Here is an 18225-nt window from a genome sequence, read left to right as displayed (position 1 = left end):
CGATTTACGAATTTTTAAAATCGTCACCAAAAAAATCCAGAGAGGATCCTGTTATCTTATCAAATTTTTGAGAGAGTGTCTAACCATTAAGTTAGTTGCGTCAGATCAAAGCCACATATTTATGTGAAAGTGTCTAACCATCATTTCTTTATTTTTATCGATCAACAAAAGACAAGGGCCGACGTCAGATCGAAGCCAAATGTCGTGTATTTGAGGCAAGTATCTTATCTTGACAACTCCAAATAGATTCCTTGCACAAGTAGCATAATATTTTTATTGATAAGCCCACAGACTAACACAGATTTTCGACAAGTTCAAGAATATAAAAATCATAAGATACTTGCATCATCTAACAGGACAGTGCTGATGCAGTGCACGCATCAAAAGCAGCGGCTGAGAAGTAGAATGTTGCTAATTCTATCACTTAACTCATAATTAAATAATTAGCCACTGGATCAACGTCACATTATGTTTAATTGGAATATTAAGCTCATAACTAAACCAATCAAACAGCCTCACAGCCAAAAATGACCTTCTAGATGTACACATCAAACCTAATATACAAACAGGGAACTAATAAATAGGCTTCATAAGCATTTAGTTAATCGATTTATGTTCGAATGTTACGCGATTGAATGAAGCCTCGAATCTTGATATCGGTGAGTTAAACAAGTCGTAATCACAGCGTAACTCTCGAAGAAGCTTAATACCATACAAAATTTGAATATGTTTATAGCAGCAATTGTTTTTAGATCAGTGAATGCACCAAGTTGCAGTCACAGCGTTAATCGCAAAGTCTATTAATTGTATTGGGGGATAAGGACGAAAACTAAACAAGGTGTGCAAGTAGAATGCCAGACCTGTGGTAACATATGAAAGGTGTATAATTAATACTGTCTGAAGGTAAGATTGAGACGTCCAGGACGAAGGCTGGTTGCTTCCAACAAACTCCTTGGGGCTGAGTCCGGTAGGATGGATGTCACGCTATGAAATATATGCCTCGAAGGTCCTCCAAATATCAGCACGTCACCTGATTCCAAAATAACACTCTCTGCCTTTGCAATATCTCTCTGATCTCCATAGAGGAAGTCTGCTGAATCACCTATAGAGATGGAGACCACAGGCAATCCGTCTTGGAGAGACTTTCTGCTTTCATCGCGATCCTGAAAATCAAAGCTTGTCTGATCACCAAAAAAGTACAATAAAATCAATGTTGCTTTCAAGGACAATTGGGGCTCGTGGAAAGTGACACAAATTTAAGAATAAGATTAACCAAATTAACAGCGTTGAAGAATTATTTTGACGTGTAAATGTAAATTTATAATTCTACTTACATTGATTCAAGATCCTGCAACGCATATATACGTTTGGTTTTATTAAAGGTGTATTTGAGACTTTGAGTAAATACCTGATGAAGACCAAGTCGGCCAGTTGTTGTATAAAAGTTGGCAATGCATATATCAGGAGTCATTGAAGGGAGTATTTCCTCAGCTCTGCTAACTTCCTCTTTAATGTGGGCATGTGCCTCATGAATCGCTCTTTTTACCAGCAAACTAAATTCATTAGGAATACCAGGAGGCCGAGTACCATCTATTGTTCGCCTATCTCCGTACTTTCTTGTCTGAGGATCCCAGTCCCTGCCAAGGCACATCATCTGTAGACGAAGCTTTTGCTCCATCTTGGTAACCTGGCTGATAAAAGCCTCCAGGACCTACTCCGAGGTCCCGGCATTTTTTCACTATTTCAACCTATAAATTTAAGTGTTACCAAGGTATTAGTAACAAGTTTGCAGTGTAAAAACTCTAAAACAATCAATTTAAAAAAAACTGTAAAATGTGACACCACAGACCAGAATCATCAGAACATCTTGAACTGTTGACTAAGGATTCAGTTAGTGGCACTAATATCCAAAACCTAATTATCAGTAATGATTTTGGAAACCAAAATACACTACTAATACTATATCGCTGATCAAATGCACATCATGACTGGAAATTGATGCTATACGAGACTACTTCTCCGGTTTAGAATTGCTAATCTATGATCTAGAAGGGAAAGAACGCAAAACCTGTTCACTGAGGGTGACAAAATGTTTCAACAATACCATCCCAGACCTCAGTAGTACTATTGAACTTGTGAGTTCCGTGTGTGCTGGATTTTCGAATTCCACCATGTCCTCCTCTTCATTCTGGTTTTCTATCCTTCTTGCATGCCAAGAATCTTTAGGTGCAGAACTTCTGGTCAGAGACATGCATATATCAAACGGTTCATTATAATGCAACTGCGAACCCTTAGACCAATATGAGTTCTTGCTAACAGGCACATATTTCATATTTCTTGGTGCGGACTGAGATTTTTCTGGGAGGCCATGCTTTCTTTTTTTCCCAAATTCTGTAGGTAAAGATGAATATATATCCTTCTCTCTTTGACAATCTGACATATTTGAGCTTTCATGTGGAAGTTTACTTATATTCTTAGAGCTTGAACTTGTAGCAGCATCTTCCATATTAACTAGCTTTGATCTTAAATCGATTCGATACTTCCTTTTATTGAAATGAATAAACGAACTGAGAGAGTAGCAGTGTGCCTTATCAGTAGGATCTAATGCAGACTTGGGAACAAGTTGCGTTGCTCTAATACCAGATGGGACATCAGAAATCTTGTAATCAATTGAAAAACTTCCAACCCTTATCATCTGCCAGTTTTCGTATGTGTTTCTGACATTTCCACTCACAACACCAGCATAAGTATTTGAAGAAGAGCCACAGCTGGTCACCTGTTAGTTTAAAGAACAGGAAACAGAACTTAATTAGGAAAATGATATCCAAATACGTAATAATTAAAAGAATCCAATGATTGGGCTGCTATTAATCTGATAGATAAAAGGTTTAATGTAGTACTAACTACCAAACCTTAAATCTGTAATCCTACATTTACAACAACAAGCGGCTAAAGCACAACACGAACACATGTCAGGCTTAAAAATTGTTTAGTAACTTGATCGGTAAATTTGGTACAAATAATATCTTGCAAAAACTCTAAACCAAAATGTGTTCCATTGCTTTATTTTTTCAGTAGTCCTTTTTTTTAGTTGGTTTTGCTTAAAATTCAAAAGAACTAAGGAGTGGCGGGAATAAACTAAATACTACGAATTCAAAAAACCACCTCTGGAAATTTGAACAACATTTTAGTGTACTTCTTAGCTTACTTCTAGTATCAAACACTTTCTTAATTAGGGTTCTTCCCAATTTGAAAAACCTTAAAAGCACCATTTCACTATGTGAGTTTTTTTACTTCTTTCGAAAGTTTAGTTCTTGGAGTGTCTTTAAATAACATTAACAACTATTTAGGGAGACACAAGAAGCACAAGGAAATGAAAAGAACATCAAAGATAACATATACCATATAAATATATAATTTGAATACCAAACAAAATTTCTAAACTCTAATTTTTCAATGTGCCGAGAACACGGCCTATATATTGAGTTTCATAACACAAATGGCCGGAGGCTTAAAAAATGTGATAAGTTGGTGTACCGAGCCGTGTTCTCGGCATAGGGAACAATTTATCCTCTACTGGAAAGCAAAGTAATAATGCACTAAATAAATTCTTTAATTTTATAGCGCACATTCAGCAGTAAATTTATACAGTCTATTTTTCTGAAAATAGAAAAACAGAATTACGAGAAACTCACGGAATCAGATCGAATTACGGAATTGCCACCGGGAGTGACGGGAGAACCCGGCGCTTCAGAGCTCGTCGTACGACCCTCGTTCCTCCAATTCTTCATCCACTTTCCCGGCGGAAGAACTTGGCGGAGAAGGAACAGCGGCGATAGCGAACGACGAAGAGGAGGTGAGGAATTAGAGGTTGTACGGTGGAAGAAGAGCCGCATATCCGATCTCCATTAATATCCCAAAACGACGAAGCCGGACCGGCACCGAAATATACGAACCGTCAGCTGCAAGAATTCAGATCAACCTGGATTTGTCTCGGGTCGGGTCGCTCAATGAAGCCCAAAATCGCCCAATTGGTTCGGTCCTTTAGGAACCCTACACGTCAATGTGGCGCGAGAACTACGTCAGCATGGAAATGTGGAGGACATAATGATCGTACACGTGGCAAGAGGCTTCATGCTTTTTCATCATGCAACTTGGCCTGCTGCCCCCACTACGACGACTGGCACTCATTTGACACCAAACGCATTATAGAATCATAGATGGGCGGTCTTACTTAACCGAAAGATTTTCAGTGTGGTTGAAATACAAAACGAAATATTATACATTTTTATTAAATTTGAGAGACATTTAAAGAATTTGTTTTAATTATATAATGACACGTGTTGTTTAATTCCATATCTTAGATACTTCAAAAAATCTTGTCACATTACTCTCACTCTATGGGCTCCACACTAGCTTTAAAAGGCAATAAGACACCTCAGAGCGTACAAAAACTGGAGGGGTTTGGATCCTCACCTGAGCTAATGGAGAGGATCCTCTTGACCAATCATCATGGACCGTTGGATTTTTATCCAACGGTTACAATCATTATAACTTTAAAAGGACCCTTCTGTTTGTAGCTGTTGGATAAAAATCTAACGGCCTATGATGATTGATCATGAAGATCCTCTCCATTAGCTCAAGAGAGGATCCAAATCCAAACTGAAGAATGTTAAGATGTTATTGGTATTCCTCGTGACCAAAAACACCCTCACGTGGACACCCTGTAGAGAATCATCACCTTATATTTATTTACTTTTTAAAACCCTAACAAGAATATTCACACTCACAAGTCATTCCAGCGTGCCAATGAGCAACTCCACTACATCCCCCGCATTTGTATACATTTAACACAGCAAAAAAACAAAGCAAAATGAAAGCACGAACCCTTTTTGCAAAAGCTCCACAATTCGTGCCTACCTTCTCCCCACTCTGTCTCTCATCAAATTCTGCCATAAAAAGGCCTTCATGCTTGAAACTTGAGCCTGCGATTCACTCATGCAGCTGTACTTCTTCATCTCCCTCACCATTTTCTGCACTTACGGCTACTCGAAAACCGATGCTCCTCTCGGATACCAATTCAGGTTGCCAGTGCCATTTGAGAACAGTTTGGGATCCAGAGCTTTTTTGATGGAGAACAATGAAACCAAACCAAGTTTTAAAGTTGGAATGAGTGTGGAACCTGTGAGTGGGAAGTACTCATGCTCCTTGCAAGTCTTTCTTGGAGATGTCAAGGTGTGGAGTTCTGGCCATTACTCAAAGTTTTATACTTCAAAAATATGTGTTCTTGAGCTCTCCCGTGACGGTGATTTGAGATTGAAGGGCCCAAAAGGTAGAGTGGGATGGAGAAGTGGGACTTCTGGACAAGGTGTGCAGGTAAATTTATACCGATAAATTTAATTTTTGGCTAGTTATTTTACTGCTCATCTTTTAGCCTCTACACTCCATTTGTAAGTGCGCATATGGTTAAAGTGTAAAGTGGTACCGTAAAAATGGTTGTTTTTCTGCAAATGATAATTTTAACGCTCATTTTTTTATCCTCATGCACTTTTACGTTCTATTTCCCCCCCCTGCACTTGTCTTTTATCTTTTTAGCCGTTGTATTGATAAATCAAATGAGAATTAAGGAAAAGAAAAACAAAATGAGAATTGGAGTTGAAAGAAGGAATAGAAAACCATTTCTCAAAAATTGTATTATTCAATTTGGAGTGCAGATGGTTAACATTGGAGTGTCAAAATCGCTACCTTTTGTTCGTACAATATTTGATCAGTGCTGATTTCCTTTTTTTTTTTCTTTTTTTTTTTTTCTCCTTTTTATGATTTTTATTGTCAATTTGGTGCAGAAATTACAGATATTGAGGACAGGCAATCTAGTTCTAGTTGATGCATTAGGCAGAATAAAGTGGCAGAGTTTTAATTTTCCAACTGATGTAATGCTTTGGGGACAGAGACTAAGCGTGGCTTCTAGGTTGACTTCATTCCCAAGCAACTCCACTTCATACTATTCTCTCGAAATTGAACCCAGCAGGATTGCTCTCTACTTGAATTCTGGTAAGTGGAACTATTCCTATTGGGAATTCAAGCCCACCGAGAATAGAAACATTGCTTATATTCAATTGGGTCCAAAAGGGTTAGAGTTATTCAGTTATAATCAAAAGAAAATTGCACAGATTCATCCATCTGATGAAAAATTTCAGTTTCAGCCCATGAGGTTTTTAGCATTGGGGAACCAAACAGGAAATTTGAGGCTCTATTTTTACTCACCTAGTATGTCGAAATTTGATGCTTCTTTTCAAGCGCTCAACGCCACATGTGATCTTCCATTGGCGTGTAAGCCCTACGGAGTTTGTACATTGTCCGGAGCTTGTTCATGCATTCAACTCATGCCCACCGAAAATGAGACGGGTACTAGTACTAGTACTACTGCTTCTGACTGCGGACGAGGAATTTCATCAGGAGGATTTTGCAAAGGAGGGAAGAAAACAAAGGTGGAGATGCGTGAATTGAAGGGTGTTACTAGTGTTTTGAGAGGAGGTGCTAAGATTGTTAATGTGAGCAAAGAAGAATGTGGTAATTTGTGCTTCGAGGACTGTAATTGTACAGCAGCATTGTACTCTTCTGCAAAAGAGTGCTTTATATATGGAATGGTAATTGGTGTTAAACAGGTTGAGAATAAGGGAAGTGGATTATTGAGTTATATGGTAAAGGTTCCAAGGGGAGGTCATGGGGGTCATGGGAAGTCAAATTTGAAGAAATGGGTTTTGATCTTGGTAGGAGTGGTTGATGGGTTGATTATTCTTCTTGTTTTTGGAGGGCTTGGATATTACTTGGTAAGGAAGAGAAGAAGACACTCATTGCCTAATGGCCATAGCAACTGACTGCATTGTTTTTTTGGCTTCGATTTCGATTTATAAAGGAAAAGGAAACAGAATTTTTGGTTGTTTTTGACACGTTCAAAAGAGAAGAAGAAATGTGATTAAGTTCAAAGAGTACATTTACAAAAGCAACAGCTGAACCGAATCCAATTGTTTGTTTTTTCAGTTTTTGGGTTAGGCAATTTTTTAAATATTATTCTTTAAATCGGTTAACTTTGTTAAGAGACCACATTGCTTAGTAGTCCACCTGCTAAGCTAAGTTCAGTTTTTCAATGGTTTATGAGCAACTATGCAACTATGTGTTGAACTCATCACAAATATATAACTTCATCGCTACCACGTGAGTTAAAATCAGATACATTCTCCAATCAAATGAATACAAATACTATTAGACTAAAGACTAGGTCGTTATGGTACACACATTTTAATTACGGTTACTTTTTTTTTTTTGAGCAAGTGATATTATCTACACTAAGGAGGGTGGAGGATTGAGCTAAGCATCACAATGGGTTGGAAATAATAATAAAGATTAATGCTACTAGACTATAATTTAAGTGACTTTTATTACAGTTACTTGATCATGTAACGAGTGATGAAATTAGAGTGATGGGTGATTTGCTAATACTACTGTCCCTTTACTTAGAGGTGAATGTGACTTCGGGGAAGCCCACTTATAAAGGACCACAATCCCGACTCATACACGAGACCAGCAGTTAGTAGCTTCATATGAAGCCCAACTATCCAAGCTAGGGTCCAATGGTCAACCGAGCTGTCCTCCACAATCATACAAATACTGTTTGTTGTTCACTGGCTTGATTACCATTCTCCCATTTGAGGATGGGATTTAGGGCGGGGCCCCCAATTCCAAGATTGACAATCACCAAGAACCCTTCTATTTGATCCAAAAAAACCAAGGACCCTAATACGCTTCCACATTCAAGTCAAGAACTAGACAGCACTCATGCGGTGTCTGGGCGCTGGTTTTGACACCTTGCTCCCTCACATTGCTTAAGGGTAAATCTCTCTCTCTCTCTCTCTCTCTCTCTACATATATATATATATATATATATACACGTCTGATTTGATTGTGTTGCATTACAAGAAAATTGAGAACAATCCTAAGCATTAAAGAAGAGAAACAAAGTATCGTACAGGAGCTCACCCTCTAGAAGAGAACAAACAGTGATCATCCTCTAATTCTTGTAAATTGGAAACATTCAATTATTTTGGGCAAACACTCAATTAATTGGTAACTGTTAGGCTTATGTAACCTTTGTATGGGTATAGGTACGACTTTCAATGGCCAAATCTTGTAAACCGCTTGGGGTTTAAAGATATGTGAAGGATAATCTAATCTACTCACTATCTAGGGTTTGTATGGAAAAAAATAGGATACCTGATATGCATGGGGTCCCTTGGTCTAGATTAGGAGAACAACTAATTAATTATATGGTACGGGTGCACCACCATGTGTCTTGTGCTAATGAAATAAGAACATGTGGACATAAAATTTACACATGTATTAACACAAGACGTCATCGTAACTGTGTACCCACTTTATGTAAGTTATTCTCTGAGATTAGCTAGGTACGTAGGTTTTGTTGGGCTTCAGCCCTTCCTTCCTTGTACCGATATACATGATTGATGTGAACAGAGGACCCTTTTCAATAACACACCTTATCCTCAAATCTTGGGGTCAAGAACATCATTAAGTTTTGATAAGAATTGTACCTTACACATTCTGATCAAGATGATCATTAACGTTCATGCATATGATTTCTGAAACCATAAGCTGATAGAATAAACCCAAATTAGAAGTTCCAAATTGCTGCCAATATGTTTGGAGTTGGTGGCCTCTCGTCTCACCTAGCTAATATTAATTTGATACACTATTAATCATACATTGCGATGAATGTCTCGAAGGGGTTGCTGTTGCTTTTTCTTTAATAATAAATTAGAAAAAATACTCCAATAATTATAAGTTTTAGATTGCACATTTAACTCAATTAGAAAAGAAGAAAATCTCTCATCTACCAACTTGCATATGTTCTAATTGACTGAAATGGTTTTCCAATTATCAAGGCAGTTAGGTTTTTGTTTGAAATGGTGTTTTGTATGAAATGGTGCTTTGTTTTCCTTAAAAGGTATATTAATCTTGTCAAAGTCTTGTTGAAGAGACATTGGTATTGGCTGGGCTCCTATTTTATGGGGATCAAACAATATCTTAGCTGTCCATGGCCCCAAGTCAAGAATTTATCTTTCAAAAGTCTGGAGATGTTTTATCGATCGTTGTGCTATCATATGCATTTGGTTTGTTCTCTGATATGTTGCAGGCTATCCCACACGTGAGGAAAAGGGACAAAGAATGCCTAACTTGTACTCGATTATATTTATTCCATGAGTTCTAAAATTCACTGGGGTTGGAAATTATATTTTTAAGCTTTTTTGTCCCTTTTATAGATATTAGTTGTCCCAACCTACCAAATTTTCTTTATCTAGCTAGGGACATATCTAGTTTTTATGACATGATATATGAAATTTATGTTAATCTTTTTTCCTAGCTAGAACCTTGCCCGTGAGCTCAAATGTCCTCCGAGTTTTTCATCACACAGATTCACAATAGAAATGCAAGTCAGTGTTTCCGAGTTCTACTTGGAAGCAGCCTCAAACCAATTTTGATGTGGAACAAAAATTGTGGCTGTCCTAAATTAAAGGGCGTTTTAGTCTTTAATTTAATATTTATGGTTTTAATCTTTTGATTTCCGACTTATAGGGATTAACATTCTTTCTAGTTTGATTATGAGGGTTAGATTTAGTTTTCTATTCTATTTTGAATAAGGATTTCTTTCCTGTAATAAGTTTGCTTTTCTGTGCGTTCAATAGGTTTAAGGTTTTATAATTCATTAGGTTTAAGCTTGTAATTCATATTAACAAATGGTGAAGAGTTAATAAATAGAAAAGCGTTGTTTTTAAGAGAATGGAATTTTAATCCTGCGATGGGATGATTCTGGAAAGCTGCCAAAGTTCTTGGTGAGATGCCAACAACGGGTGTGATGCCCTGGAGTGATCCTAGTTATCCTTCATTATTGTTTAATTTAAACTTTCTGTGTTTTCGCAACTGCTAAATTATCTAATTTCCGTTGCCATACTTTGTCCTACAATAAATTCTTCTTGTGATCTTATGATATATAGCCTTAATAATGATTTGGTTTTGTGAAAGTTTTGCATGACTGGATTAATAAAATTTACAAGATAAAATTTTGATCCCTAGACCTTTAGATATATATAGTTCTTAATTATTTTCTAATGCTTTACATGTACATGTTTATATGATATGATCTCTGAAACTGCATGAATACTTCGTTGTTTTTATTTTTTTTAATTTTTTTGCCATTTTAAGATCCCATTATGATCGGTAGTATGCAGACATAATTTAGTTTACGAACTCGAAAATCTATTTGATCACTTATTGAGCTAGCTAGCTATGTTTTTTCTTCCGTTAATTTTCTAAGGTTTTTATTTTTTATTTTTTTACCTTTTTTTATTGAATAAACAATATTATCTAAACTAAGAAGAGTATGTGAGTTTAGCCTCACAATAAGCTAACAATAATGTAGTTCAAATTCGTCTTTAGTGAGAATCGTACCTAAAACCTCTTTCACTTACAAGTGAAGAGAAATACCACTATACTGTAGTATTAAGTGACTAATTTTCCAAGGTATTGAAATCTCAATTTGCAAGAAAATTATATCCAGAAAGAAATAGGGTTTGTCACGAGATACATTTCCAAATTTTGCATTATTTGTATTAATATCCGTATTGTCTGATTGGACATCCAATCATGCTTCTTAAAATGTACTCTTCCCAACGGTTCATGTAAAACTTAAAATTAGTTCACAGTTAAAATGCACCTCACAATCTGCTGGCGTGCACACACACAGACCGCGAGAGATATACATCGATCCTGTTAGCTTTGTTGTAATAATATTGTAAATATGCTGCCGCTAATCATTTCACAGTTCCATCCTTCTTGCATTTAAATATGTGGTTTGAAACAATCAATTCTGCTGTTTAACAAACCCATGCAGCACCAGTACATGTGGCTGAAAAATAAGTTCACTAATACAACTTATGTTGGCCATAGATTGTTGAAAAGGTTTGCAAGTTAGCAATTTGATTCATTTTTATGTTAGGGTAGAGTATTTTATTAGGTCTTTATAAATATATTTTTTGTAACTTCGGAATATCAAGTTTGACTAGATACACACACACACAAATTGGCTGACAACTTTGTAATTACATGCATGATTGTTGGGAAAATTGAAACGAGATTGAAGACCGCTGTTGAATTTCCAAGACCAATAATGATGTCCAATTATGTGTCACTTTATCTAGTTTGTACCAGTTTAGATTGGAGTTTCTGTGTAGAAAACAACAAATAGCATGTCATTACATAAGTCAAGGTAGTAGAGCATGTGCTGCATGCTGATTATCCTTGAAACAAAGTTCTTTTGCATAATGTATTGATGCAATATATGATGGGACCATCTCGTTGGATCCGCAACAAGGATTTATATATGTTTTTGACTAAAATTAGTGCGTAGCACGTATATTGTGTTTACAGAGTAATTATACTATACTATACACTGATATGTTTGATTGAGATAATACTGTATATATACTAAATAATGAACTCTAGATCAAAATATATGTAAAGCAGTTAGATCCAAGTTCAAAATTCCAAGTTTGTTTTTTAGATTTAGTGTTCAACTAATTATTCAAAGAGTCTCCTACAATTTATTGAAAAATAAAATGCAAAATGAAATTTATCTATTTTCTGTCTAAATGAGAGTCGCGACCTAAGTGGATCTAGGCAACTACGCAGGTTTAAGCACCATTTCTTAATTTTCAAACGCTTAGAGATTAATCGGGTCGATGGCCAGCAACCTAGCGCTTAGGTGAGAATTTTTAGAACAATGTATGATGTAGGTATATAAAATAAATAAATAAATGAAATTGTGATATAGGAATCGAAAGAATTTAATTCTAAGTATTAATCTAAGATTAAACTCTCGTTTGACCCACTAAACTATTACTTCAGTTGAAATTGACCCCTTGAACTATTTGAAATTAGTCAATTAACCCTTCACTGTCAGATTCAATGAAATTTCTTCCACTCTACCGTTAAATAGTAGCACGTAACCAACATGTGATTCACTCTTGAGGGTTAAGTCGTACCAGTATCTGACAGCAGAGTGGATGAAATTTCATCAAATCTAACGGTGAGGGGTTGATTAGTTAATTTCAAATAGTTCAGAATGTTAATTTACCAAAAATATAATTCGGGGATCGATATCAACTGAAATAATAGTTCAAGGTTTCAAATGTCAGTTTTCCTGTTAATCTTATAGTTTAGGATATTGCATTCGTTAAAATTTTCAGTTTTATCACAAACTTAACAAAAGGATAATTAAAAAAAATGGATTATTCCTAATAATAGCTCACAAAATCAAATTTATATTTGAATTTTTTCCGAATGTGAGACAATCGGTCCATTGGTGCCAACCAGCTATCTCGCCCAAAATGGGATCTCACAGTCCGATCGTCTGAGCTCCATATCTTGTACTTATAGGATACAATTTAAGAAAAAAATGCATATATATATATATATATAGACACACACACACACACACACGTATATATAATGACTACAGAGCATGATAGATCCTTAAAGGCCGTCCTAAGAAACACAGAAACTGAAAGTAGGCAAAGAGACAAGGTCGGAGCTGCTGTGTGTTCTTTGTACATTGTTGTGTTGTGATGATTAAAGAGGCACACATGTGAATAGGGGTACTTGCTTGTTTGTTTGTGTGCAAGACAATTCTGAAGCAATATATTTGAAATATCCAAATCCATTTTTATCCCAGTAACAAAATATTCAATCGCTTTTATTAACTAGCTATATATGATTATCAAACTTTGAGAATTTTTGTTTAATTTTCATACCTTAGTAATAGGTTTTCATGCTTTATTGTTCCTTAATTAATGTTCAGTTGAAGGGAAGAGTAGTACTACATGCAGCAAACTGTTAGTTGTGATTTGCATGTTCTTGAAAAACATTTAGAACATTCAAGTCGTCGAAATTGTTAACTGTAGTACTGCAGCTTGATTCTTTAATGATTGAATCTTTTTAAAAAAACCACAAGCGCAGGGCAAGTGCAAAAGAGATTTTCAGACAGTAATATTCTATACTTAAGGTGAATAAGTAAGGGGAGATACTATCAAACTTTTTCAGTCGGACTTTTTCCTTCTACTTTCTTGGTTCTCGTTTTCATCTCGCAATGTTGCACGATGATTAGAACCGTCTACTTTCTAGTTCACACTTCAAATATCAAATCTACAAAAAAAATAAAATAAAAAAAATAAAACAAAACCAAATTCAAAATTGTTTAACTGTTTGATTAACAATGTCAAAAATTTATTGCTTAAGTTTATAACAAGGTTCGTCTATTTATTGAATTAATTTTAGATGATTAAGATATTTGAATTTTGGTTGGTTTTTGACAGAGTTGATCTTTAGAAGATAGAAATTAGACAGTTCGGATTTAAAGAGTCGTAAAAAAAATATTCAAATGAGAAAGTTATCAACATTTTCAGTCGATCATTCTCGTTCTACTTTCTCGGTTCTCCTTTTAGTGTTTAAGTTAATAACAAGGTTTGTCTATTTATTGAATTACTATTAGATGATTAAGAAATTTTAGAATTGGTTGGTCATTGACAGAGTTGATCTTAGAAAGTGGCATAAAAATTAAACGATCTGGATATAAGGAGAGTATTAAAAAAAAAACAAAAATATTCAAAATGAAAAAGTTACTAATTCGTTAAGTAATACATCGGAAGAGAATCTACGCGTGATCAGAAGAGAGATGAGGAGGGAGGACGAGAGTGAGTGAGGCATCCAAAAGGTGCAAAGGACGCGTCAAATGTTGTTTAGCTGTCAATCCTTCCAAAACTCTTCACTCACGGGACTCACTCTCTTCACTTCTCTCTCCCGCACGTACGTACTTATTCTCTCTCGATTGCCGTCGTCCCTTTGTCCTTAGCTCTCACTTGCCCTCATCACTCCATTTTCTTTAGTTTAAATCACTGTCATTTGAGTCACTTAGTACTACGCTCTAGTGGTATTCCCTTTCACTTGTAAGTGAGAGATCTTAGGTTCGATTCTCGCCAAAGATGAATTTGAACCACATTATTGCTAGCTCATTGTGAGGCTTAGCCCACTCCTCTACCCCTTTACTGTAGATAACATCGTTGGATCAAAAATCAAAATCAATGTCGTTTGATAATGAAATGCCACCATTGCTGCTACCACTGGATTACTGGTTCATTCAGACTAATTTATGGTAGATCTATCCCCAAGTCCACAGCTTACAGTTGCTCGGGAAAAGCTATTATTCCCTATGAAGCCCCATTGCAAATGAGAAACGGTATTGTTGAGGCAGTGCCGGTGGCCCCAATAAAAATATCCCTAGGAGTTCGAACTTGGTTTGAAGTTTCAAGCCTTAACTGACTTTCCACTAGACTAAGCCCTAGGTTAGAAGAAATTGATTTGAGAAAGAACTGATGATCATTAAAGATACTAGTTTTCTAACCATCAGATGTTATTTAAATGAGGTGGCATATGGAGAAGAAAATTCAAGGAGACCCTAGCATTCAAACAGAGGATTCAAATCCATATTAACACTCTTACAAAGCTAAAGTTATATTACTGTAGTGTATACTGTAAGCCATTTGGTGTAGTGGCCATTTAATTAGCTTTAGAATCCACCTTTGTTGGAGGTAGTCTTCAAATCTCATAGAAGAGAATTATTCGATAATAAAAAATGAAAAAGATATACATGTGTATGTAATTTTTTACAAGAAATGAGTTTTTGATAATTTTTTTTTCAAAGAGTAATGTTAGATAGACTAAGTTTTTAGACCAAATTTGCAAATCGTGTGATGTGTCACCAATAAAAAATAAGCACGTTAATCAACACGTAATAATCTAATCTAACAAACACGTCAATTTGTTTATAATAAATTTTAATCCAAATAAGTGGTCTCTCTAACATGGACTGAATCGAAATCTTCCTCCTCACGCTTTCTACTAGGTTACCATCTTCTACCTATAGGCCCGTGTTTGCGTTTAATTACCCTCTTTTCAAAATGCTAATTACAGCTCATGCATAAATATGACTCTTATTTTCCTCATACGACCAACATAGACACTACAATAATCCTGTCCAACATATATATCATTATATATTCTCTCCCCACTCCTATCTCTATCACATGATTTTGTTTTACCCCCCATCACACACAACGCATGCATGATTTGTAACTACTTGATACTGTTGCCTAAAATATGATCACCAACAGTACATGCGCTGCCAACCAAAAATGCCCGGTTTTTGCTTGTAAAAACAAAATATGTGCCCTGTTATATGTCAAAATAATTGAATTGTTAACTAGAAAGGTTAATTACGTCAATATACTGGAGAAAAATCTAGGGAATATTGAGGCCGGAGTATGCAACATCCCTGTTCTCTTTAAAAGCCCTCAAATCCATCATAAGATCAAGAGAGACTGCAGGGGTGAAGAAGCATGAGTTCTAAGGAACGAAAGAAAGCAGCTCTGTATCAGAAATTGCTGCAACTTCGTGCTGCCACCAATTCCAGTGATGTAATTAACTTAAAATAAGCTATGACTTACTTTAGCCAGAATTAGTTACTATATATGTATATCCAAATTTTATTAGTGATATAAAGTATTCCAATATCTTTCGTCCAAATTTTCATAATTTGTTGCTGATTTCTGTGATTTGGCAGCTGAACAAAACTTCAATTATTGTTGATGCATCCAAATATATCAATGAGTTGAAGTGCAAAGTGGACATGCTGAGCCAAGGCGTTGGAACTTCCCAGAATTCGATTGCCCGAAATCCATTACCCGCGGTGCATATTTGCTCAAATAAACTACTGAAGATTGTTTTATTTTCTTTGGGACACCTTATCATAACATAGTTCTTGTTCATTTGATTAATTGTCCTTCCTGTTATAATTTCCAGCAGGTAACAGTTCAAACCCTGGAAAAGGGTTTCCAAATTCATGTGTTGTCGGAAAAGAAATGCCCGGGTTTGCTGGTCTCCATTCTCGAAGCCTTTGAGGAACTGGGCCTCGATGTGCTGGATGCTAGGGTTTCTTGTTCAGACACTTTCCAACTAGAAGCTGTTGGAGAAGTAAGAACTTATATTATCAAATTTAATTTCTCAAAAATTTTACAATGCAATAATGTATGAGATGTATCGGTGTAGTGGACGACAGGATTTGCATGGCTGAATTTCAACCGTCATAACCTAGCTATCCAAAAAGTGGTGCATACACCAATGTACTATAGAAAAACCCTTAGTCTCGTTCACTTTAGCCCCATTGTACTTAACCCTTCACTTTGGGCCCTTTATTATTTTTTATTTTTTTAGTGTGTATATTATGCCAGCATACATATATGTATATATGGGTCATGCACTCTAACTTTTTACGTATATTATTGTACAAATTAACATCACGCGTGTGAGTTGTACAAACATGGTCTTAACCACACCTTCTGTATTCCTTATTGCGACTACGCTAGCTCTAACGCAATTATTGTGGCATGACATCAAATTTTGTATTTGCATGGTTTAAAATTCAATCAGCGAGTTAGAACTCAGTTTTTTAACTTTGTCGAAACGAGGGCACTCGAGGTATGTATATTGCTTGAGATCATCTAGAATTTATACAAATTCTTTTTACTTATGTTGCATTTCCATTGCACTGAACAGGGGGCTGATAGCATAGATGCTCAGGCGGTGGAACAAGCAGTCTTGCAAGCTATTCAAACTTGGAGCACAAGTAGTGAGCAAGATTACTGACCTATATTTCATACGTATTGTATCTTTTGCTGCACTTTCTACCCCTTTGTTTCTTTGTCCTATCCCCTAGCTATGTTCCCCTCTTCCGCTGGGGCCAATGAACTGTTCAAGTAATCATCTAGTTACAAATGTTAGCTTAATTATATTAGATAATGTCGGATAATCAATGCGCTCAAGTAGGCCTTTGTAAAAACAAAATATCATTTGTGAAACTTATTAAATCATTCATCATGCACTACAGAAAAAATCTAGTAAGTTTAGTGGTATTTTTTTATTTGTAAGTGAGAAGTCTTAAGTTCAACTCACATTATAGATGGCAAGAATATTTTACATATGTGTTCAGTTCGACACCTAATTAGTGACTAGCCCATTATGCGGCCTAATTCAATCCACCCTCTCCTTGAGTGTAAAATTCTCCACCCTTAAAGTAGTATGTTATTTATATCAGAAAAAATATCATGCAATACAAAAGGAAAAAAACAATTTGAAAAGGTCCAAATTCAAGCTGAAGCATATAGATTCTGGATAGAATTTTTCTAGGTACATATATGATCGTAGAAAAATCCAATAAGAAAGATGATTCTAGCTGCCAAAATTTTCCCACATGTGTATGGCAAGTGGGTAATGGATCAATTGTTGGTAGCTCAAGTTGTTTTCAATGAGTGGAACGAATCAAAGACAATTTGCTACATTGCACATATAATTTACACACAGAAACACACACATATATATTTAGCGATCAAAGGTCTATTTTTTAGGTCTTCTCTTAAAAATCGTTATTACCAATATTATGTTATAGAAATTCGTATTTATACGACCGTTAGATTAAATGGTAGCCATTATTAGCGTTTTTTGGAAAAACTTTATTCGTGTATTTTCTTCATTACAATTAGATGTCAGATTTTGGATTTATTTAATTTTTTCAAAGATGATCTATTAATGATAAATCAAATATAAATGATTCGGATCGTTGAGAAAAAGTTATAGAATAGGCACCAAACGTTGTCCCTTAACGGAAGATGACTGTGTGTCTATGTATATTCAATTACGATGGGGTGTTTTGTTTTCATGTCTTTCATAGTTGTTGTAAGGCATGTTTGTCCTTCTGCCCATATGATAAATTTGTGGGTGGATCGATGCAGCAATGTCATGCAGGTGAGAATAATAGGTTTAAAAGTTTGGAGGATTTAGATACTAATTAATTAACAATATGGGAAAACTAATAAAATGTTAGGGCGTAATGATTGTAAATTTGGAAGACTGGCCTTGTACGTGGGGGAACATCTCAAAGGGAATATGAGAGTAGTTGTTAGATTCTGTAAATTTGTTTACTAATTCACTTTGGATGCAGTCTATATAGTTGATCATAATGTGCATGCCTTTAAACACTAGAAAAAA

General features: G+C 35.7%; 2 protein-coding genes and 1 non-coding gene across 4 annotated transcripts; 2 read left to right on the top strand and 1 right to left on the bottom strand.

The window, feature by feature from the left end:
- Positions 1-691: 691 nt before the first annotated feature.
- On the bottom strand, positions 692-4230 carry LOC103961177. The gene is made up of 4 exons (XR_007258211.1): positions 3696-4230; positions 2069-2776; positions 1409-1748; positions 692-1163 (listed from the first exon to the last, which is right to left on the bottom strand). It is a non-coding gene; the product is annotated as an uncharacterized LOC103961177 (transcript).
- A 403-nt stretch (positions 4231-4633) lies between these two features.
- LOC103961178 (G-type lectin S-receptor-like serine/threonine-protein kinase SD2-5) lies at positions 4634-7154 on the top strand. Its single transcript, XM_009373706.3, has 2 exons — positions 4634-5376; positions 5844-7154. Exons 1-2 carry the CDS (start codon positions 4999-5001, stop codon positions 6876-6878), a joined length of 1413 nt encoding a protein of 470 aa, XP_009371981.2. The 5' UTR covers positions 4634-4998; the 3' UTR covers positions 6879-7154.
- Positions 7155-15345: 8191 nt separating this feature from the next.
- Positions 15346-17062, top strand: LOC103961179 (transcription factor SCREAM2). Of its 2 annotated transcripts, none has more exons than XM_009373708.3 (4): positions 15346-15599; positions 15746-15871; positions 15988-16155; positions 16738-17062. In XM_009373708.3, exons 1-4 carry the CDS (start codon positions 15522-15524, stop codon positions 16825-16827), a joined length of 462 nt encoding a protein of 153 aa, XP_009371983.1. In that variant the 5' UTR covers positions 15346-15521; the 3' UTR covers positions 16828-17062. The 2 variants fall into 2 exon arrangements, with proteins under 2 accessions (XP_009371983.1, XP_009371982.1); XM_009373707.3 differs by having other exon boundaries at positions 15362-15599; positions 15985-16155.
- The last annotated feature ends 1163 nt before the right edge of the window (positions 17063-18225 follow it).

Source organism: the organism of the source record quoted next, unplaced genomic scaffold (genome assembly GCF_019419815.1).
Source record: "Pyrus x bretschneideri cultivar Hongxiangsu unplaced genomic scaffold, Pyrus_bretschneideri_v1 Contig2, whole genome shotgun sequence".
NCBI lineage: Eukaryota > Viridiplantae > Streptophyta > Magnoliopsida > Rosales > Rosaceae > Pyrus > Pyrus x bretschneideri.
This window is presented reverse-complemented; position numbering and strand designations above follow the sequence as displayed.